This window comes from Drosophila kikkawai, chromosome 2L, assembly GCF_030179895.1.
Source record: "Drosophila kikkawai strain 14028-0561.14 chromosome 2L, DkikHiC1v2, whole genome shotgun sequence".
Lineage (NCBI taxonomy): Eukaryota > Metazoa > Arthropoda > Insecta > Diptera > Drosophilidae > Drosophila > Drosophila kikkawai.
Window position 1 is genome coordinate 3,813,114 of NC_091728.1, and position 23,528 is coordinate 3,836,641.

General features: G+C 42.5%; 1 protein-coding gene across 2 annotated transcripts; it reads left to right on the forward strand.

The window, feature by feature from the left end:
• The first annotated feature begins 120 nt into the window (after nt 1-120).
• On the forward strand, nt 121-23,502 carry nahoda. Of its 2 annotated transcripts, none has more exons than XM_017182985.3 (11): nt 121-869; nt 9,106-9,538; nt 16,697-16,767; nt 17,061-17,158; nt 17,284-18,719; nt 18,785-19,228; nt 19,294-19,866; nt 19,925-20,141; nt 20,210-20,430; nt 20,498-20,667; nt 21,072-21,365. In XM_017182985.3, the coding sequence occupies exons 2-11, from the start codon at nt 9,319-9,321 to the stop codon at nt 21,153-21,155; spliced, it is 3,534 nt and encodes a 1,177-aa protein (XP_017038474.2). In that variant the 5' UTR covers nt 121-869; nt 9,106-9,318; the 3' UTR covers nt 21,156-21,365. The 2 variants fall into 2 exon arrangements, with proteins under 2 accessions (XP_017038474.2, XP_017038473.2); XM_017182984.3 differs by lacking the exon at nt 21,072-21,365 and adding an exon at nt 22,219-23,502 and having other exon boundaries at nt 122-869.
• Nucleotides 23,503-23,528: the final 26 nt, after the last annotated feature.

The window sequence follows — 23,528 nt, forward strand, 5'->3', positions numbered from 1 at the left end:
CCACATCGCGTCTCAAAAGCTCTCTGTGTTGGACTTGTTTTAGCCAGAAAATGGCTCAAGTGGCAACACTGCCTTCCAGTTGGAACCTCAAGCTCGGCTCGCCTCACCTGCAAGCCCGCTCCGATCTTTAGTTTCGATCGGGAAGTGCGGACGCGAGGTCTTGGGTCTTCTTGAATATCGCTTATTAGATTTCCTGCCGTGTGCCCTGCGGTGTCGTCAGAGTCCAAACATCGGATCTGCCGTGGAGCGTGGATCCCCCGGATCGTTGCCGTCGCCGTTGTGCAAGTGCTTTGCCAGTCACGTACCGCCGTTGCAATCAATCCAATATATATACCCATATAACTAGCCATAGAAGAGCCACCAAAAAAAAATATAAAAAATATATAAATATTGTTACAAACAGTGTGCACCTTTGCCTGATTGATTAACACATCACCTCCCCCACCCACACACAGGGAACAAGTATCGGAATTGGAATTCGAATTGGAAGTGGAACCGCTGCCATTATTGCAATTGCAACTGCGCGGTGTGTGGATCATCATTGCCGGAGAACGTTAAAAGTGCCGCGACTGCATTGTTTTGACTTTGATCGTGTGTGTCGTGGGTCGGTTTTCGGTCTTCGGTCTTCGGTCTTCACCCCGCCGCCCGATCTTCTTCGCCTGATCCCTCCCACTCCAAACCAGCGGAGCGCGTGCGTGTTGTAACTTTTGATTAGCTCTGTGGCTGGAGTTGGATTTGCTCTGGGATTCCGATTCGGATCTTCCAGTGCGCTTGCGTTTGTCGTAACTTATCGCCGCCCACATCTCTGGCAGTTGCTCTTGCATTCGCCGACTTCGACGCCGCCGTTGCGGCTCGTTCTTCTTCCTCAGGTGAGTTTTCGTGGAATGTCGGTGCTCCTTGCACTGAAACAGAAGTCTTTCAGATAATGGGAAATTTTTAAGGAAATTACTGTGTTCAGGTACAGGATTTAAGGGAATGTTCTTACTTTCACAAAATGGAATGTATCTTTCTGGCACTGAAAAAGTCTATCAAATAGGGGGAAATTTGTCAAGTATTTTTAAGGATATAGGATTTAAGGGAATATTCTTAGTTTTCCTTAATGGAATGTATCATTCTTACACTGAGAAAGTTTAATTTTTTCATAATTATTTCGGTTTCAAATTTAGAAAACCTACTTCCTTCCCAGGGTTTTTGTTTTATGTATCTTCCCACGACTTAAAAAAAGTTTTTTAAAACAAGAAAAACAGTTTCTATGCCCTAACAGTTTGCAATTGATTTAGGGATCGATTATGAATAATGATTAATGATAACTAAACCGAAAACGAATTTATTTTCAATTCAAAAATGTTTTCTGTGTTGGTTAATAATAGATTGAAATGAAGTTTACCATTTAAAAATTAAGATTTGGTTTTAATTTTTGGCAAATTTAAGATTTTGAAAAAACTAGTAGATTCGTTTCTGCCAGGTCCTGGCTAGATCGACTCGGCTGTGGATAATGATCGAGCAAATATATGATTTTTAATTGCTTAAAGTTACACTAAAAACTATTGAAAAGTCTTCTTATTTTTCCCTGTGCATCAATTCTCCTTGAGGGTGTGTCCAGGAGTACATATGAGTGTGTATGTTGTGCAGGAAGATGGTTAAAAAAAAAGAAGCAACAGGAATACCCGTCGAATTGGCTATGCAAACGGGTACTTATTTTGAAATTCCCTGCACATGCCAAGGCGGATGATGGAAAAAAGTGAAATTCAGCAAGAAACCTTTGTAATTAAACACACATACACATACACTCATCCACACACGCAGTGCCAGGCATAATTTATTGCATATTAGCGTTTGGCGTTGCCATTGGCAGCTGACAGCTGCTTTTGGGGATTGTTTCTCCGGAGATCGATGTGGGCTGCTGCTGCTGCGACTGCTGCTGCCAAATTCTATTCTTTTCTATAGTTCTGTGGCAGATGAGATCATTCCTAAAAAGCCCAGACCCGCCGAATCGACCAAGAATGGTCGAAAATACATGGCAAAAAAAAAAAATAAACTTTGTAAGTCCATTAATCACGGTCGAATAAAGAGAAATGTCTCGAGATTGAGGCTCTCTGAGTCACCTGTTTTTTCAAAGACTTCTTAGCTTTCATTAGTCAACCTTATCCAGCGGCAGAATCTAATTAAATCCCCTTTGTTTTCATCACCTCGATAACTGTTAGCTGTTTGTCTCTCTGCTATTTAAGCCGCTTGGCCAAGAGCCTGGCTAATGATTTACCTCTTGGGGCGATCAGAGACAAGGATCTAGGATTGGGTACAGAGAGAAATATTAATGGAGGCCATAAATACATTTTATTTAATTGATTTTCTTCCTATATATGTTAAAAAAAAAGGAAAAGGGTTTCGACTAAGCTCAGACTTGTTAAATATATAAGTGATTTTGCCAAAGTCTAATTAAAAATATTTAACACTTAAAACTATATTATTTTACTTATTAAAAGCTTTTACCAATCCAAAGCATCCTTTTGTTATTATCAATATAAAACTCTTTAAAAAACCATTACATTTCTTGCTGTGCATAATCGATTTGACCGAACCCCCATGTCAAGCCAAGATTAGACTGCTAGCGTAATGGAGACCGGGCCAGAAGTGACCTTGAGGGTAATAACAAAACACCCGCGACTCGCGGCTCTTGGTCTTGGTCTTAGTCATGCCCGGAATGCAGCCAAGCAGCATTGCCAGCTGCAAAGGCCAAAACCGGATGGCATACACCACCACATCCAAGTCTAACATCTAACACACACACATGTGTGTGTTTGGTGGCTACCCACACCGAGCAGATTCTTACCCATATCATTTTTAGGGGCATTATAAAAGTATTTACTGCCACTCATATAAAGCTCCATTATTAACATACTTACACGCGGCAAATTCCAGCGCCCAATAAACCACAAAAAAAATGCCAATAAGCCCCGAAAAAAATAACAGCTTAAAACAAAAAAAGCCAAACAAAACTAAAGAAAACTAAAAACAAAAAGTGAGAATGCGCGAGGGCAAACGAAACGAGAATCAGAATCTGATCCGATGTCGTCTCGGGCAGGTTTGTCTAATGGTCGTCAAAGGAGAGGGCGGGGGACTTGGCACTTGGCTAAACAAACTGGTTGGAAATATATAGAAATATATATATATATATATGTAGTTATGTATTGTATAGCACAGGTGGGGGAACCTTGAAGCGCATCTTGACTCTTCAGAAGTAATTTGAACCGTCAAAGTCGAACCGAAAACCAATTTGTAATCCGTGCACTTGTTCAACTCACAAACCTGAATAATATTTCGGCTATACTGTCAGTTTTTATAATGAATATTTCGCATTCATTTGCCAAATTATTTATAATGGCAGTTAGTTGAATGTTTTTTTTATTATTTTGTTTACGCTGACCACATACTACCAGACACTCCCGTACTCCAAGATGCTGCGCGTTCGTTGCCTAAGTCTTTCGTTTTGAGACCAAGTAAATTAACATTAGAGCCGCGTGCGTTTTCAATGCCGCATGTTTTGTAGGCAGCCCGTGTAAATGGCCATAATCGCACATCGGATTACGCAAAAGACCGTAACAAAATCAAACAAACAAGACGATGGACATACAGCAATCAATTGCTTTGGCTTGGAATGCGTAAAACGTCTGCGAACTGACCTTAGATTTTTATGTTAATTGCTCACCAAAATATATATAAAAAAACACACACCAAGTGACACAGAATCAGACAGACTGTTAAAATTATTCAGCTTAATTTTGCGCGAAAGTTGTACTCAAAAAGCCTTTTTGGATGAATTTTGTAAATATTATTTACTAAAGTTTATGTAAAGCTCCTCGCGAACAGGTTTCTGCAACTCATTAATAAATTAACAGGTGGATGCGACTGCGATTGTCATTGCTATCGACAAGATGAGTTGGCACAACAAGAGAATTCACATCTCTCGAATGATTTAATGTTTATAAATACGATTTGCGCCTCAATAAAATACATTTTTATGGCCAAAGTAACGTTGTAAACGTGATTGTGGCTACTGCGAAGAGCGCTATACACTGAATTTATATTTGCAAATTATTCGCAACAACAAGTTATCAGTTTAATAATTTTCCAAAAATATATAAAAAAAGCAGACATTTGTTGAATATTCATAAGATATTTTAAACATTTAATATCAAGTTCAACACGATATTACTTTTTTATGTTAAAACCATTTTACGATCTGTTTTTTAGGGTAACAAAAACTACAAATCGAGCTCCTCTTAACCTGTCTGCCTTCTAATGCCAAAAGCCCACTCAGCCAAAACGGCCATCATTTTTAATCTCGACAACAGCTTGAAATACGATCTTAAAGCAAAGCTTACAAGTACTTACTCTGGGTGGCTCTCGCCAGTTTAGAGATCAAGTTTAACAAGCATAAAGCTACGGCAAATAAATGCTTTGTTGTTGTTGTTGTTTGACTGGCTTAACCCTTGGATTCACCCTGACCCCGGCATGGGCCCGAAACCCGTGTAGCTCGTTCTTGTGAAAGTTGGGCAGTTCCAAATTAATTTAATTTCAGAAATACTTATGCCGAAAGCAAAGCCAAAACTGGCTGCACCAGTTCAACGGGCTTACACGCTGCCATTATGCTAATCAAAATCGGAAATCTACAGATCGGAAGTGCGGGGGCTAGAGAGCTATATATGTATATGGAATAATTTGTCAACTCCGGTGATGGTTCAATTTTCATAATTGATAGAAAACCATCGAAAGTGACGGTCTGTTTACTTTTCCTCAGTTGCATTCCGAATCGAAATCGAAGGTGAAATAGAAAATGAACACAAATCAATGAAAAACACTTGGGGGACAACTTTCACTGCGAACCGAAGATGTCATCGCTAGTGGACTACACCAATGGAATTGATTAACAATCATTAGCACTAGCCACGGGCGGGAGCTGACTTTTAAAAGTCACTATTTGAAGTCTCCTTTTGTCAGAGGAATCAGAGGAATCAATCCTAAACATAAAGAAGATTAATTAGGGAGCTTAAATGATAGGAAAATATAACGAAAAATCAAGAAATTTAGTCTGAAAATCGGTTTTTTGGAAATACATTTCATAATGCAATAAACAATAAAAATTTCAATCAATTTGTGATGAAAAAGAGAGGTTTTTTAAATGGGAAGTGATTACAACAGACCCTGCTATTCCTGCTAGTAGTTCCCTTATAAAAATCGTTTTAATAACCAGCAATTGACCATTTTCTTTTTCCTCTGTACATTTTGGAGGTAATTATAATGAGCCAACTTGGCATACACGTTTGTCAATCACATATTATCGACGACGATGGCAACTGCCCGGCTCCAAGTTCGGTGGCGGATTCATGGTGCGTGACATTAGAGTTGAGAAATTTTGCGCAAATAGAAATCCAAACGGCAGCATAACCATCATGACGAGCTGATTTTCGCACCACACAACTCGCATTCAGATCTGTGTTTGGCACGGAAACGAGTGGCCAATGGTATGGACCGTTAACAGCCTCTGGCCAAAATCCACACATCACCCATACGCCGGGTGGTGCGACGAAAGAGTCCATCAAAAAGGCCCGATTAGAAAGTTAGTGTGCCGTGCTAGCTGCTAATCAATTTCAGTATAATTTACTTTTTTTGTTATTGAACTATAAAATGGTATAGGAATATGCTTGTAAACTTAAGGGAATGATAATTAAGCCCTCATTTGTAGGAGTCCTGCTGAGCCCTCATTGAAATAGAAAACAAATTGCTTTTGTAATTGAATTTTTTGTGAAAACCTTAGTTCATGGAAGCTAAAAACGTATGAAATGTTTAGCTAACTGAATTTTTATTGGCTTTTTAAAGCAGATTGGTATCCGATTAGGCTTAACATCTTTACTCATTATAAAAAAGGCTTAAAATTGAGCTATTATTGATCTTTATATAACTTCAGAGTCAAGTAATAGTATTGTGAATAAAGCATTTAAGTTGTTTATTGAATTTTTCTACCATATTTCCCCCATAAGTAGCCTGGCTTTATCTTAATCTCTATAATTTTCTTGTACCTACTAAAAGATTAAAAAATTTCCCATTACATAGCAGGAAGAAATTGCCATTTATTTATTTATTAAGGATTTATTTTCAATCTCTCTCTCCTGCTGCAATTTGCCCTCCCTTTTAGCCACTAAATGGTTACACAATCGCCAATGGCCAACTCGCATCCATTTAAAATCAATTTCAGCTCTTTTACTTAACAATTTTGTACTTATCTCGCCATGCTTTTTTGGTGGCTGCCATGTTATTCTCTAATTTGGCTGGACCGAAACAAGTATTTCTTATTTTCTTTTGGTCAATAGTATGCCAGTGCCTGTTCCTATGAATTTGGCTCTAATTTCGGGGCTTTTTGGGAGCGGCCAGAGGCGATACACTTGCTCTGCCTGTGGGCCAAAGTCTGCAGCTTTATCGATCTATCGCCGATCCATTAATAGTTGACTATATATTTTTGTTTTGGGTCCACTAACCGGTTATCCGGTGCCCAGAGTATCTCCACTCACACAAAGAAGTCGCCGTAGCCGTAGCAGTCGCGTATTTTGAAAATCGTCGTATCTGAGGCCCAACATGAATGAGCTTTTCGAAATATTTCGTAACCAGTTGGACTGCATTTTTTCCCTCCACTCTCAAGTCGACTCTACTTGACTTCCATCCAGTCCAGTCCCGCAGCGTGAATCGAACATGAGTAGCGTGGCCAAATGTTTATGTCCGCAGGTAGTATAATCGATATGTCGTAGGAACCGAGTCAAGTGTTCTTTTCAGCCAACTCGAATCGAGTTGAGGACTTTAATTTAATTGCGTGTGAATCAATCGCATCTGAAACGGTTTCGCTTTGGCCTTTGGCTCTGTCAGCTCGTTAATTACAACTCGGTTCTAATTAGTGGAAATGCAAAGCACTCGAGAGTCAATTCAATTAAAGTAATTGCTCACCTGAGCACCGCAGCTCTCCTGCCTGTCTCCTAAGCTGGCTCTAAAGCTGACTCTAAAGCTGTCTCTAAACTATTTTCCCTTAGTCAGTTGGGTAATGAACCGCACATTTGCTTTGGCCAACTCATGATGGCCAACTGTAAGACTGTAGTAGACTTAAGAGAGACAGTGGGCCCATTTGAAGAATGGCTCAGAGCCCGCAGTTTCCCAGTTGCGTCTCCAGCTGGGCACCATTAGTTTCTCTGCTCTGTTTTTCGCCCCCCAAATGTGGGCTTTTTGATTGCACATAAAATTGGATCACTTTTAAGTTGATATTAAGACTTTGTACAAGTGTAGTTGAAGCTATTTTAGAGATGAAAATCTAAAGTATCTTCTGGATACTTTAGAAAACGAATGGCTACATGTACAAATTTGTTTTTAAAGCTCTTAGATATGCCTCAGAAATTTTCCTTTTTTTTATACTTTAATCAATAAACTATAACATGCAACTAATAAACCTAGCTTTCTTTTAGTAGACTACTTTAAATATTCAATTAAATGATAGGCAAGCTCCAAATTTATATTTAAATTTAAATAAAAGCTGGTTTTAACTACTTTGTAAAAAGTAACCAATTTTCATCTTATAGGTGGGTTCTAACCCATTTCGCGGAGACTGCTCCAGTTACTTGTTTTATGCCACTTCATTTGTGTGTGCTTTTGCCTCGTCTTAATTAACATGTTTTACATGCTTTTCGATTTTGTTTTGCTTCGGTTTTAGCTTTAGCTTTGGCTTTGGCGATGGCGACTTCAATGTCAAGCCATGTGGTCGTCACAGTCGATGTTGCTGATGTTGTTACCATTGTTGCTACTGCTGCTGCTCTGCTCCCAATGCCAGACAGTTGCTGGTCAGCGACGGCGACGGCGACGGAGTAATCAAAACCAAACGAGGCGGTCACCCAAAGCAGCTGCTGCCTCGGAAGTCGACGCTACCGTTATGGCTTATAAAAATGTTTATATATATCTTATATATATATATATCTAGTTATTTCTGGGGGTCTGGCATTGGACAATGACTCGGTGATTACCGCGACTCGACCAAGAGATCTCGACCGTAGTGAGATGTCACTGGTAGAAGTGGAGCATTGGAGTGGCCGTTCCCATTCTCCAGATTTTCGCCAATCAACCAACTAACACCAATTGTCGTTGATTTATCTTTGGGGGGCAAGAAAACAGAGATTTCATGCAGCATGCAATTTGCTTGTCAAAACTGTGGCACCATTTTCCATAACCAAACAATTCGGTCGGTTCAGGCCACATTTTTACGCCCATTTCAACGCCATTTGTTTGTCGTTTAGACTTAATCTCCAAGAGCAGGTAGCTTGGGTTTCCTCTGATTTATGTTGTTTTATTAGACAAGCTTGGACTTTGGTCTAAGTACCATAATACAGAGAAAGAAAAAACTATTTGAATAACAAAATATAAATAAGTATTTACAGCTGGCGACCGTGAAAGGTCTTAAAGGTTTTCGGTAATTAACTTTCTTAGAATCTGTTTCTTATTTATTTTTAGATAAAGTATAAAAATAGAAATAAGATATTAATATACTCTGTTCACTACATTTAGAAATACATAATTTTTAGTTCTGTGTATCTAAGTATCTCAAAAATTAAAGTTTTTGCTTTTTGGCAGTAGAGGGGGCAGCTGTCATTGGCTTTGATTAGTTTGTTGAACGCGCCAAGACCTTCGATTTCACTCTGCAAAGGCGTTGTATAGATACTCGTGGATGTACCTACCATATAGTAATTCCGATCGAGCATTGAACCGCGCTTCACACGCAGCTCAGCTCGGAGGAAGGATTGTCATTGATGTTTGGTATCTGCCTGTCAAACTGATGAAAATCCGCAAGAAAAAATAACTTAAAAAAAAAGAGAAACGAATCTTTCGACACTTTCTGAAAAAATTTTTCAGCTGCAAAAGAAACTCTACTAATGGTGTAGTGGGAAATTTCCTTGTCATTGTTTGGCCAATGCAATAAATCATTTTCACAGATCCATCTGCCAGATGCTCCCCCAAAAAAAAAAAAAAGATTATGCAATTCTCGCCTAATAAATGTTTCTATAAATTACCTTCTTTCAGCAATGTGCGGCCAATTTGTTGTAACGAAATTAATTATATAATTTCCAAAAAAAAAAAACACCACCGAAATCCCCGTTAAAATCAATTGAACAAAAGGCCGGAGAAAGAGAGGAGGAGGCCTTTGAATAGACACGACACGCGGTGCTAATGCGAAAAGAAACTCCCCGACAATCGCCAAAAAAATTGTAAAGAAATAAATTATAAACATACAAAATGTCTATAAATAATACAAGACATTCGCCATTCCGATTTGGATTCGGCTTCGGATTCGCTTCGAGCTCCCTGCTGCTGCTGCTGATCGCCGTCTGGTGCTGCTACCTCGGAGACTTTGGAACGGAGGCCCACGTGGCCCTCACCTATCCACCTGCCCGCAAATACGATCTGGACTTTCTGGACAATTCGCGAACGAAGGCGCCATGTGGCATGCCCAAAGGTGAGTGCTTCTTGTATTTCTTTTTTGTTTTTTGTTTTGGCTCTGCCTCTGGGAACCTGGTTAGTTAGAGATTGACCTCGATTTTTGGGGTAAATATAGGCACAGGCAGAAATTTAAAGGGCTTAAAAATTTATTTTAAATGTAAACTAAAGCAAAATATTCCTTAAAATGTCTGATTAGCTTATAAAACTTTGGGGATTAAACAGAAGAATTTGTAAAATTAGTTACATTTTACTCAATTTATTCGCCCAAATTAATAACTTAATAATTTCTTAAAAAATATTTGCTGAAATTCCTGTCTTACTAATGCAAAAATCATGTTTTAAAGTTTAGCACATGTTTAAAAATAACCCTCAAAGTGGTAATTGAATTAAATTTGTTGTTATTTGATTTTCTATGGGGACATTGGAATTTTTTCTTTATTCATTCAGTGTTTCTATATTTAACACTTTATTATATATTTTTATTGAAATTTTTTGTTGTGCTTAAAAACATTTCCCTATCACTGACACAGTTTTTTTCACCCATTCGTGGGAACAGGAGCAAATAGTTGGAAATACATTTCCCAATTGCCAATTGTTGGCCAACTCGAGTTGGTTTATTCAGCTCGTCTGCCATGGCACGCTTCGATTATAATATTATGGCTTATTATAATGGTTTAGCTAGTTATGTGCGCTTTGTTTGCCCGCCTGTAATTGGTGAAGCACGTTCAATTCACACATGCACTGGCCAAGGTACAGTGCGTTTCGAAAGCCGAGATGGTAGATAAATATTAAATAATTTATTACTAGTTGGGTTACTTGAAATTTGAGAAACAAATTATAAATTTAATGAATTTCAGGGTTAATTAAAGACACAGAATTCATGGGGTAAAACATTGTTGTCTATGAGTTTTTAGAGTTATTAAAATTATTTAAAGTTTCCTTATTTCAAAATACATTTAAGAACTAAGAGTAAACCTTGTTTGACAAGTTTTATCTCTAAATATTATTAATTAAACTTGTTCAAATTCCACTGTATCTGTAAATAGTAACCAGAAACCTTGAAACCATGAAAATCCGATCGATTTATGTCATTCACAAGTGTCTGCTAATGGCTTTACACCAATGAAACGCACATGCATGTATTCATAATTTAGAGACGTGCACTGTGCAGCTGAAAAACTTTTGCTTTTGCACTCGACTTGCATAATACTATGCATATGCATATGCTTATGCTTATGCCTCGTTGTTATTGTTATTATTATGTGTGGCACATCTTGCTCAATGTTTGTTGTTGCTGCTGCTGAAAAGTGTTACCAATTAATTTGCATATCGCGAGCGGGCCGCCATTCACATGCTCGCCGGCAGGTGTGCGTGTGTACATACATTTAAAAAGGCAACAACAAAATGAATGCGAGTGGATCCCAATCGAAAAGAGAAAAAAAAAAATAATACAAAATTGGGTCACCGAAACTATGAGTATAATGATTATGATATTCATTTTGGTGGCTCTTTTGGGGTAAAATGCACTTTCGAAAATAAATTAAAATCACACCTTTCCGGGGGCTCTCGAAAGCATTTTGACATTTGATTTTCTAAAGGAAAGGGGGGTTACAAGGGTCGATACTGTTTGCATATCAATTATAGCCGACGATTGCCTTGAGATGGCTGGTAATTGGCAACTGGCAACTGGTTACCTGATCACACACGTGTGCCGCATCAAAATGCCAAATCAATTTTCATATATATATACCATATGCCTCCAAAGTATCCAATAATGTGTGTGTATACAACCCGTTGAGCGACATTTTTGTGCGCCGCACTTTAGCCCATATTTTTATTGATTTTCATTTTCAATTTCAATTTCGTTTGCAGTTTCATTTCGCATTGTTTTGCCTTTGCCTTGTTAATTATATATACGCGAACACATTGCGTATACGCAACGTGGAGAGCAGGCTGGCCGGTGGCACGTTTAACCCATTTCGAGGCACGACAACTTTTGCTGCAGCCTGCCAAACGCGTCTTGAGTTGACTAAGCAAGTTGCCACTGCAACTGAGGCGATGCACTCTGAAAAATTAGAGGTTCTTTTAGTGAAAAATAACCACAACTAACATTATTTCTGTAATTTAGAATTAAAATTAGCTCAACTTTGGCTTCAAAATAGAAATATAAAATATACTCTGATATCTTTATATTCGCTGAGTGTATTCCTGCTGCAGCGGCTCACTGGTCGCCTTGATGATGATGTATGCACCGACGAGAGGCCGAGTGGAATGCAACATGCTGCAAGTGAAAAAACTTTCACTTGTGCATTACGGCACACAGAAGTCGCCCGGGGGGCAGAGCGTGTTGATTGGCGGGCGGCGATCGGGCGGTTGAAGAAAAATATTCCCGGCCATCATCCAAGATTACGGCACAATGAAAATGTTAACCACTTTATCCAGAAACATGAGGAGAATTTATTTTAAAGAGATTTTAATAGTTAAAAAGACATAAAAAATACTTTTCCTAAGCCTAACAATGCTACTAAGTAATAAGACTGATGACTAGCTCCTGTAAATATCTAAAGTTAAAACATTCAAAACGAAATATTGAAAGCCCTACGCCTCTGACTGTATCTACTAGTAGTTGAGATGCATCTCTATCTGCATCTGACAGTGACAGCTAAATGTGTTTGTGGCTGCTGCCCTTTCCATCATCTGCAAGTGGTTCACTGGGACAGAGATGGGGATGGGGATGGGGCTGAGTGACTGCTGACCTCTGCGCAGCATCTTGCAGCTTGTTTGCATTGTGTCTCCCAACCTCGAGGCCTCCTCTAATCCATCTCAATTTGTTCGTGTTTGACACTCTTTCCAACTCTAGACTCTTGTCGCTGTGTCTGTTGCACACGATTTGTTTTGATTTGGCTTTGTTTTCGTGTCGCTGTTTTGTTTTGTTTTTTCTGTTTATGGCCACAAAGACGCGACTTGTAATTGTCTGCCGAGCACACTGGAATGGAGGTCAAGATGTGGTCGCCTCTTGTGTCACCAGTCGAGCGTCAACCGTCAAGAGATGCCAGCGTAGCCAGCAGTTGGGCAATCCATTTGTGGGGTTGACAAAACATTGGTTTCGATAATTAGAAGAGCAATCAGAGCCCAATGTAAATGTCAATTAGTCAGCTAAGCCACCGACTTGGGCAACATTCAATATCAATAACCAAAGATTTATCATAGCGACAAAAGCGAATCAGAGTCATTTATCACCGGTGAAACACTGGGTTACCCAAAACTTATATTTCAGGCCAAGATCCCCATGGCAAAATCCTGCAGCGAAATATCGCTTTGTGTGAGCCATTCAGAATATCAATGAGAGAGCGCCGGGCCACAAATGACATTTAAGTCGCTCGCGGACCTCGCTACGTATACGTAATGCAGTCGGGGAATGCATAAATATCCAGCACAGAATAAGCACATGCCTCCATTGAAATGTATCTGCATCCCAGCCATAAATACCAGAGCCAGGCTACAAAAGCTACTGTGGAGCAAAGTGTGGAGCAGTGGATCGGATCGGATTGGATTGGCACGGATTGAGTTGGCTTAGCTTGGCCCGGCCTGGCCTGGCTGGAAATAACTTGGTTTGGGTTGGGTTTTGGTTCGTTTTGGTCGGAGGCCCCCTAGGCGGCGGCTGGCCAAGACAACGTCACGAGCAATTAACTAAAGCGAAACTCCTTGACCACAGCAGCAACAGGTTAGGGAATGCAAATGTTACACTGAGGGAAAATTAGTACAAAAAGGAATGATTAAATGATGAAATTAGCTAAAGAATTCTTTAATACAATACTTCAAGTTTTAGCTATAATTTTTCTCCCTGTGCACTGCCACCAAAGCTGCCAAAGCTTGGCAAGATGTTAACCACTTGGTCAGGTTAATTTGCGGCAGTGGCAGCCACAGCCACAACGTCGAACGGTGGCAACTTGCAACTTGTGGCGGCCTGTAGGGTTGCCAAAGCGAAATTAATTTTATGGCACGTTACTTATGCTGCTCCCCTCCCCCCCTTTCCACACCTTTTCCAACCGCCTTGCCGGCATGAAAAGCTGAAATTTATTGCCCTCCATGTTGCATGTGCAACGCTTCGCTAGTCCGCCGGCCGGGAAATGTATTTGTCAACTCCGGTAGGACAGACTGTACATTAAGATAAAAAAGGTAACTAAGTATTTATAATATTTATAATATATTTATATTACCTTCACAAAAAATAAGTTTTTAACCCAAAAGTGAGGCATTAAAATACAAAAATACCTCTTTTCTTTAAATAAAAACCACCTGTATTTTCTTCCCTGCTCTTAAAAGAAGGCACAATATTTATGGTCGTTAGCATAAGTAAAAGTAATTACCAGTTTAAACTTTAAAGTCATAATTTAAGTAATACTTTTTTCCAAGTGCATTGCAAAGTATTGCGGAAGTCTTTGTTTACGGCTACGTGAGAGGCGTCGTCGACCATATTTGGCTGCCGTTTTTTTTTCCTTTATATTCTGTTGTTTAGTTGGGTGGCTCGTGCAATTAGAATGCAGGCAAGCGAACATTCTTCTATCAACAAGCAAATTGCCTTGAGGAGGAGAACTGAGGATGATGTAATGCCATCCATTAAAAGAGTGCCTGCCCAGGGTCTTCCAGCCATGTCCAAAGTGATGAGTATTCCCACTTTAGTGCAGTTTTTAATAGCTGAGATAAAGACAAAGGATAGAACTAAGTAAGAGAGTTTTTCATTGCTTACTGATATATTTAAATAACATTAACATCTTAGAGAAAATTTAAATAATTCTCAAAGTCAAAGTATCTTTGGAATTTCATGGCTAAGGAATAGAAGACTGCTTCTTTGAAATTCCACCGCCTTTGGGTAACCTCGAGCCCTGAATTCAATCAACACTCTTTGGTGAATAGCTCCTCCCCGCCTCGATCGATGGAATTCAACTTACAATCAAATTAGTTAGGTTTCCAATCAATTATAAACCGATTTCACGCGCATCTTTGCCGCCAACCCCGATTTGAATCCGGCAGAGCACAGCAGACCGGAGCGGGTTGGGACGGGGATCGGATCGGAACGGACTTTCGAAATGGCCAGACGATGCCGGCGAGTTCAAGCTCAACCACCGGCGGCACCTCGGCTCAGATACAGGTACAAATTACAGCAGCCTCCAAAAACAAAACGCAAAGGTGAACAACTTTCGCGGGTTGTGAGCGCGCTCATGGGAAATATGACGGAGTTGAGCAGCGAAACACGAAAAAAAGCAGCGCATAAAATATTAACCAGACAATTCCGAACCGATCGGACACCACGAGAAACGTGAAAAATGTAAAGCCAAGTGAAATACTCGACCGAGAAAACACCTGCTAATTTGGTCCATGGATTCAGATGCGATTCAGATTCGGGTACACAGGTGCCGCCCCTTTTCGGGCCGCATCATTTGTATGGGTATTTCGATTTATTAATGGGAACACTTGATTTATCCACCGATAGTCGCTTAACCCATTTCTCGATCTGGTTTGGCGGCTTTTTTTTTTTTTGTTTCTCCCAGTCTCGAGTCAAAACAAAAGCCATGGGAAGCCAAAGCCGTAGCTATAGTTGTGTGAGGTCTCTGTGTTTGTCTCGTTTTTTATTTTGTTTTTGTGGGACTGTCAGGTGCAATGAAATGTTAAGAATGCCCTGATCCGCATTCGATTTGATTCAAACTGATTTACATTTCCCAGTGGCCCAGAAAGCCAGAGGCCCTGTTCATTTCCAGCTGAGCGGAGCCACCGATTCTGCGATGGTTGCGCAATAGAAATCAAGAGTTTTCCGCACAAAAGAACTGACCCACAAAGTGGACATTGCAGCTGCAGCGGCATTTAACCAAAGATTTTGTTTGTTAGATCTCTGACCATAGAATACCCTGTCAGCACTTGAGATTCCACTCAAAGAGCTGCTTCATCCACTGGGTGATATACCCACACTTGGTGTGGTGTATCCAAAACAACTTGGCGTCATGTCCATCGCTTAGATTGTCAGTTCATGACCATATTGGGATGACTAACTGGCAGCTGCACGACGACCATTGAGCGGCCATCGAGTGATTCAAGTGCCCAGTGGTCACTGGTTTTTGCACATACATATAGTAATACATAGTATGTTGTTCCCAGACTTTGGCTAACTGTGGTGCGATCTCGTGCCAGCAGCAGCAGCAGCAGTAATCATAATTTTCAGCTTCCTTATTTGCACAAGACAAGAGCGCGGGGACATCGGGAAAGTGACACTCCTCCTTTCGCTTTCGGAGATCGCTATAAACGTTTAATGGCCTCAATTAGCGACTCGTTCGGCCAGTATTGGCTGCCAACGATGTGCGAGCTGGTCATTGATAGCCACTGCCGTTCTTCACCAGCTCTAACGTCACAGTGAGAGAAACTAACTCAGTTTTAGCCACAAAACCGCAGAGTTTTCCTGGGGTTTTAGGGTTCAGTGGTTTGGAAACTGTTCACTAAAGGAAACTACGATTTTTTCAATGAATTATTTTTAATATGAAGGAAAGCAATGCACATCAAACATGTTAAACCTCTAAATTAGGATCTTTAAATAACATAGTCGTAGGTATTTTTGTAAATTTCTTAAAACAGAAGGGGAAGACATTCCTAAAATTCAAAATTCTCTAAAAATATCATCTATTTTATGATAAATATTACATCAAAAAATACTTCTTTTTGAATATTTTAAAATTGTTTTCCGTGCACCTGCATCTGCCACACTCTGTCCCTCCAACCATTAAGCCCATTCAGGTTGTAAGTTTTTCACAGCTGGTCAGCTTCGGCATTCAGCGAAGATTACCGCATTGATCTTATGCAACAGACGAGTATGAAATTTGCCTGGGCAGGTTCACAGAGATGTTGGGGCTGGGTCTCTGGCAGAGGAAGGCATATATATTAATGTACATTTGTGTGCTGGATGCCAGCTCCTCCGCTGTCATGTAAAATTCGCCAGTGGGATATACGAACATAACAGGTGCACTTGTTGCCTTGCAAAGCAGAACCAGTCCAACTCCAGGGGGAGTGGATTTAATTATGCGGCTAGGAGCTGGGCAAATAGATGGCCCTCGACGGCGACTGTCACCCGTAATCACCGGCTCACTGATCACGCTCTGATTTTCTCCACTCCATTCCTCCATTGCAGGCTCCATACGCACCACACTGCTCTCCGGCATGCCGTTCAACGTCACCTGGCATTTGGCCTATCCACACAAGGTAAGTGGATCGGATCAGATCTCTCGGCTGATGCAATGGGAGCAGAACACGCCCCTTTGTGTTTCCTATCGCCGCCGGAGGGGCTAATTAGTCGAGAATCCGAGGGTATATCCATGCCATACTCGAGATTCTCGAGCGATTGCCTCACATGCACGCAGTCAAAGTCAGGCCCTGAGATCCAAGATTCGAGATCGGAGATTCCCATGTTTGTGGGATGCACGACATCGTGTCAAAAGTTCTCAGTCATTGTTTCGGCTCAACCATAACCATAATCATAAACGTAACTTTTCCAGGGCGGCTTTCGGTTGCAACTATTGGATGCCCTTGATCGGCCTGTTTTGGACCTCACGCCCCATGTGAATAATTCCGAATTTGTGCGAACAGATGTCACGTAAGTTTGCCTGCTATTGCCCAATATCTGGTCAAGGCTAAATCTCACTTAAATCTTTAATATTCGTGTCCTTTCTTACTCTGTACTTAAACTAATCCTCTAAAACTCTATATTTTCATTCACAGAGCTCAGTCGTACCAGGTGAGCATCAGCAGAGACTTTGAGTGCTTCAACTGCACCTTGCGGCTGCTCCGGCAGGCGGACGAGTGGTCCAATAGCTATCGCTTCTGGTCCTGCGCGGATGTGGACATCAAGAAGCGCAAGGACTTTAAGGAGACCTGCTCCGGCAACGGCAAGTACTTCACCTCGCGCTGCAAGTGCGACAAGAACTTCTATGGCCCGCAGTGCCAGTACAAGGACGAGTGCACCGCAGACTCTGACTGCGGTGTCCAGGGCAAGTGTGTGGATCTCGGGGGAACCTCGCTGCCCCGGCGGCAGTGCTACTGCAACTTTGGATGGTTCGGAATTGGATGCAACAAGCGATCGCCCTACAAGACCACCGATCTCGATCTCTCCTCATACACTAAAAAGGAGCTCTCGCCGGACTATCATGTCTACTGGCGACTCCTCGAGGAGCAGAAGGAGATCGAGGTGGTGCTCAAGGTCAACGGAACCTCGTGGGTGGGCTTGGGCTGGAGGCCGCGCGGTCTGACGCCGGAGTGCAAGAACTTCCCGTTGGTCAGGGACATTGGAGACTTGACCACAACGGTGGAGCAGAGCTCGGCACCGGAACCTAAGAGCGAGCCGGAACCCAAGAGTGAACCGGAACCTAAGAGTGAACCGGAACCCAAGAGTGAACCGGAACCCAAGAGTGAACCGGAACCCAAGAGTGAACCGGAACCCAAGAGTGAACCGGAACCCAAGAGTGAACCGGAACCCAAGAGTGAACCGGAACCCAAGAGTGAACCGGAACCCAAGAGTGAACCGGAACCCAAGAGTGAACCGGAACCCAAGAGTGAACCGGAACCCAAGAGCGAACCGGAACCCAAGAGCGAACCGGAACCCAAGAGTGAACCGGAACCTAAGAGTGAGCCGGAGCCTAAGAGTGAACCAGAACCCAAGAGCGAGCCCGAGCCCAAGCGCTTAGCCGAGCTGAGGGCTGCACCAGAACCAAAGAGCGAACCGGAACCCAAGAGCGAACCGGAACCCAAGAGCGAACCGGAAGCTAAGAGCGAACCGGAACCCAAGAGCGAACCGGAACCTAAGAGTGAACCGGAACCCAAGAGCGAACCAGAACCCAAGAGCGAACCAGAACCCAAGAGCGAACCGGAACCTAAGAGCGAACCGGAACCCAAGAGCGAACCGGAAACCAAGAGTGAACCAGAACCCACGAGTGAACCGGAACCCACGAGCGAACCGGAGCCCACAAGTGAGCCCGAACCCAAGAGCGAGCCCGAACCCAAGAGCGAGCCCGAACCCAAAAGCGAGCCAGAGGCGCAGAGCACCAAGTCCAAGCGGGTAGCCGGAAACTTCGCCCAGGAGGGTGTTACTTCCGTCTCCCACAGCGTCTCCTACCGGGTCAGCACCAAGTCAGATCGTCAGCGTCGTGAAGCGGGCGCAGGTGAGGATCCCGATGCTTTCAGAAACTAACAGGACATAATAATTACTCCCCTTATTTATTCACAGAATCCCCGAAATACCGACTGAATGCGTACACACCGCGCCATGACTTCAACCCAATGGACTGCACGGACATCGTGATCGGAGCAGCTCGCGGCTTGGCCAGCCGCGTGGGAGATTACTACACCCGAGATCGTTCTACACCGCGCAGCGATGAGTTCTACGGCGGCAAATCCAACCTGGCCTTGGGCACTGGCTTCGAGGAGAACGGTGTGACCACGATCATCTTCCGGAAGAAACTGGTGGCCAATGAGCCCACCGATCACACTCTGGACGATGCCCTGACCCATGTTATCTGGGCCAAGGGCCAGGAGCCGGGCAGCTATGTGCACGTCCCAGCCTCCGGACTGGAGACAGAGTCCTCAACTGTCAAGGATTTCTATCAGCCGGATGAGCTGAAGTACCATGGACACCAGATGCAGCGCGGAGTTACCCAGATTAACTTCTTTGGTGAGTTAAAAATCTGATTAAATTCAGTTTTCCTGTATCCTAAACTCTTGTTTCATTTTCAACAGAGAAAGATAAGGCATCCACGAGCACCGATCGTAATGATCTGAGCACCAATGTCCTGGATAACGATTGCTATGGCCACTGGAAGTATCCATCGAACTGCTCTCCCCAGGAGCACACCTGCGAGTACTATGCCAGCTGGGAGACGGTTGGCAAGGGCGATGAGATGCGTTGGCATATTGAGACTTCAAACACGGAGACATGGACTGGCATTGGCTTCAGCGATGACCAGAGAATGTCTCAGACGGACTCCATCATCGGTTGGGTGGACAAACGCAACGGCAGACCCTTCCTCATGGACACCTGGGTGCTGGGCTATGCTCCACCGAAGCTGGACGACCGCCAGGATATATACAACGCTTCTGGACGCATCGAAAAGGGCGTGACCATTCTGGAGTTTAATCGCAAAAGGGTTAGCAATGATGAGCAGGACTTGTCCTTCACGGACGATCACTGCCTGTACCTGTTCTTCCCGGTTTTGGGAGGTGCCTTCAATGTGGTGAACAAGAAGATACGCAAGCATGAGCAGGTGCCCAGCGTCTCCTCGCAACGTGTCTGCATCAAGTCGTGTGGCAAAGGTGAGGTGATCTAAATGCTATTAAAGCTGAAAATATAATTTTTTTTTTCTTTCCTTAGAACTGGAGGCCGTGTTCGTGGGCACAAGCACCCCAGCTCCCAGCCGTCTTGTCTACGCAGTGGGCGTTAAGCTCATGAACTTGGGTGAATCCTATGAGGCTCCCAAGCCTGGAACTGTGGAGTTTAACAATCTGGCAGCCACCATTTCGGACTCTTTCAATGGCTTCTTAGGTTCTCTGGCTGGTTATTACAAGACCGAGATTTTGGGCTTCGAAAAGTAAGTATTGAGAAGGAAATGTTATAAGACCTTTCAATAATACTTGTCTATTTTTTACCCAAATCCAGAGAGGGCAGCACCCTGGTGGCCAAGGTTCAGGCCATGTTCGATAAGGGTGATGTGGAGAAGAACCACAGCTTGGATACCAATGCGGTGGAGAAAACCGGTGAGGTAGCAGCCCAAAAGAACGCCGATGCGATTAGGTCAGCCCTGAAGGATCAGATTGCCACCGGTCGAGTGGGTTCACTTACAGTGGATCCTCAGTATCTGGACTTTGAGGCCTTGGAATGTAAGTCTTTGCGTTGAGTACTTCTAGTATCACTTTCAAACTTTTCAATTGTCAAACCTCTTTGCAGACAAGAGCTCTTCCGAGCCGAATGCCAAGGAGACACTCCTCTCCTTCTTCGATCTCTCCGAGACGCGACTATATATAGTTCTAGGCCTGATTGCCGCTCTGGTGCTTATCGCTCTTATCCAGGCCTTTTGCACCATTTGGAAGACGTCGCGCAAGAGCAAGAATACCAAGGTGAGTAAGAGGCTCTTAATGGAGTCCAGTGGGTCAGCACTTGGTCGGCCTGCACAGAGAAAATGTAAAACAACATTGGATTTTTCTTATCATAGTAATTGCCATAAAAATTGCAAAATATAATATTTGCTACCATAAAAAAAAATATTTATATTTTTATTGAGGTTTCTTGGAAGTCGTGGTGATAACGTCAAGTTCATACTTTATATTAATGTGACCACTATATAGTATATAAAATTCCTATAAAACGTTAACTTTGAGCTTATTAATAATTCCAAATAGCTAAAAAAAACAAATCCAAAATGTTATACATTAGTATTATGATTTCTCTGTGTTGCCTTTGACCTTTTTCATTCCTTACTTAATAATCTTAACCCTTATATATTACCCTGTGTCGTTCAAAGCTGGTTTACGTGATACCCGAAGAGTGGCGCATGTACCAACAGCGACAGCACCAGCGCTACTATCAGCCCTCTAGCGATCTATAGATCAGATATACATACTTACTATATATAAAGTCCCACTGCCCACGATCCACCTGAAACGCGAGCTACAGCTACAGCTGCCTTAGGCGCATTTACAATTTAATTTGAAGCCATCTTTTAGTTAGTTTAATATTACCGGAAACCTCTTGATTATGTACTGTATCTGAAACTGAATCTGTATCTGTATCTGCGTGTGTGCCGCGTGCGTTTATCAAAATTCTATAACTAAATGGGTAATTCAAAACTCTATATTTTCTTGTGGTTTCTGTTTGTTTTATTAACACCTCGTCACCTAACAAAAAAAAAAAAAAAACCAAAAAAATTAAAACAAAACTCATTCAACTCTCCACTCTGTCGGTGATCTCTGTTTTCCTTCTTTACTTCTCTGCGTCTCTTTAACCACCTCTTCTGTGCTTCTTTCAGTGCGTCCTAATTTAATCCATATTCGCATTTTTTCGTTAAATATTTGTGATCGAGTTCTCCTGGCCAGTCAGCATTTGCTATATGCTAAGCACTCTCAAAACTACCTTGGAGTAGTGCTCTTAAACCCATTGTAGATCGTAGATCTCCTTCAGCTGTCTCCTAACTTTACCCCAACTATTAACAGACTCCTTACAGTACCTGGACTATCCTGGTATAATGGCTTGGTTAGGAATGTTAAGTGATTTGGCTTAAACGCAGGCACAATACACATTTCCAGAGCAGTTGTACACAGAAAAAATGAATTCGATTATAAGAAATGTAAAAGAAATCATTGAAGATTTTAAATCCCTTAAAAAGAGTCACAAAAGTATGCTGTTTTAATTATAAAGATTTCATTGCATACTTTTGTGTGTATATTTATATAGATTTCTAATAACTGCAGATTTCCCTTTTCGTGAATTGCCTTTTGTGATCAATACATTTTTTCTGTGAAGTGCATAATCGATCTGCATAGTATTTGGTGAAACCCGAACCCTTTAAGACACCTCCCCACCAAATGCTGACTGGTTGAGCGCACCTTGAGTTGGAGTCCAACGATATTGCAGCCTATATCTCATGCTGACATCTCTTGTTGTGCTTGCAGGAGAAACTTATCCAAAACTCACCCTGGAAGGAGTTCGCCTCAAACACGAACTACGCCTTTGATCCCTACGGCGAAACGGAGGAGAAGCACATGACCAACAGTACGACGGCCAAGGAGAAGGCACGTCATCGCCATCAATCCACCACGAGCAGCCAGCAGACCACGCTACCCATGTCCCACTCGCCCACAAGCAAGTCCCAGATGTATTACGAAAGTCCCAATGGCCAGGGCAAGGGCAGCGGGAACGGCAACGGCAACGGCAGTCGCTCCAACGGACGTTCCGCCCCCGTCACCCAGGAGAGCAGCGCGGGAGGAGCGCCCTACTCGCGCAGCTCGTATGCGGAACGAGCTTACTCCCTGCCCCGGCAGGCGCATCATTACCAACAGAGCCCGGCCAGCATGCAGCCATCGGGCTATTATACCCACGACAGGCGGGCCGCCAGGCAGGGGAGCCGCGACAGGGAGCGTGAGCGCGAGCGGGAGGAGGAGCGTCGCCATCGCCAGGATCGTGATCGCGACTCTGGCTACGATCGGTCGCGAGATGATCCGCGCCAGAACGGTGGCTCCGACACGCCCGACTTTTACTTTATGCCCTCGCAGCGCAAGTACTCCGGCGAGGTGGTGCGCGTCTACGTGGATTACAACAAGGATCCGAAGCACTAAGCCACACAAAACGCACGCATCTGTTTATTTAAAGATCGTTTTAAGTTCTACCATCTGTACTCCGTCCGTTCTTAGTCCGTCCGTTCCGAATTTGACTTTATTTCGGATTTGGAAAGTATTTAAACTAATGTATAACTATGTTTTTTTCATACTCTCGTATAATCACCATACATATCTTGTAAGCCGTGTATATGTTTTACTCCAAAATGTATTTTTTTTTGTTGATCCCCGCCTCTGTGCACTTCCCCATCACCCGTGCTCTCTCTCAATCTCTCCCTTAGTTTCGATTTTGCCATAAAGCAGCTCGGGAATGCAGTGGCGATGGCCTTCCCGTTGGCTTTTCCAGGTGCGCCAGCTTTACACCACAAAAACGCACAACAACAACGCATGATTCTACAACTTAGTGAATTGTAAATATTTTGCATAGACTAAAAAAAAAACAAAATAAATCAGCAACACAAATCACAACTGCAACTGCAATTAGGTACGTGCATTCAAAATGTTTTCGCATTGTCTTACTTTAAATGTGCAAAGAAACATAGTCACTGTATTTAATCAAATTAAATATTCGCATTAAGTACGATTAAATAAAGTTAAGGACATTAAATACGCTAAATGCTACTTGTTGTCTTCCTTAGGGGTTGGAA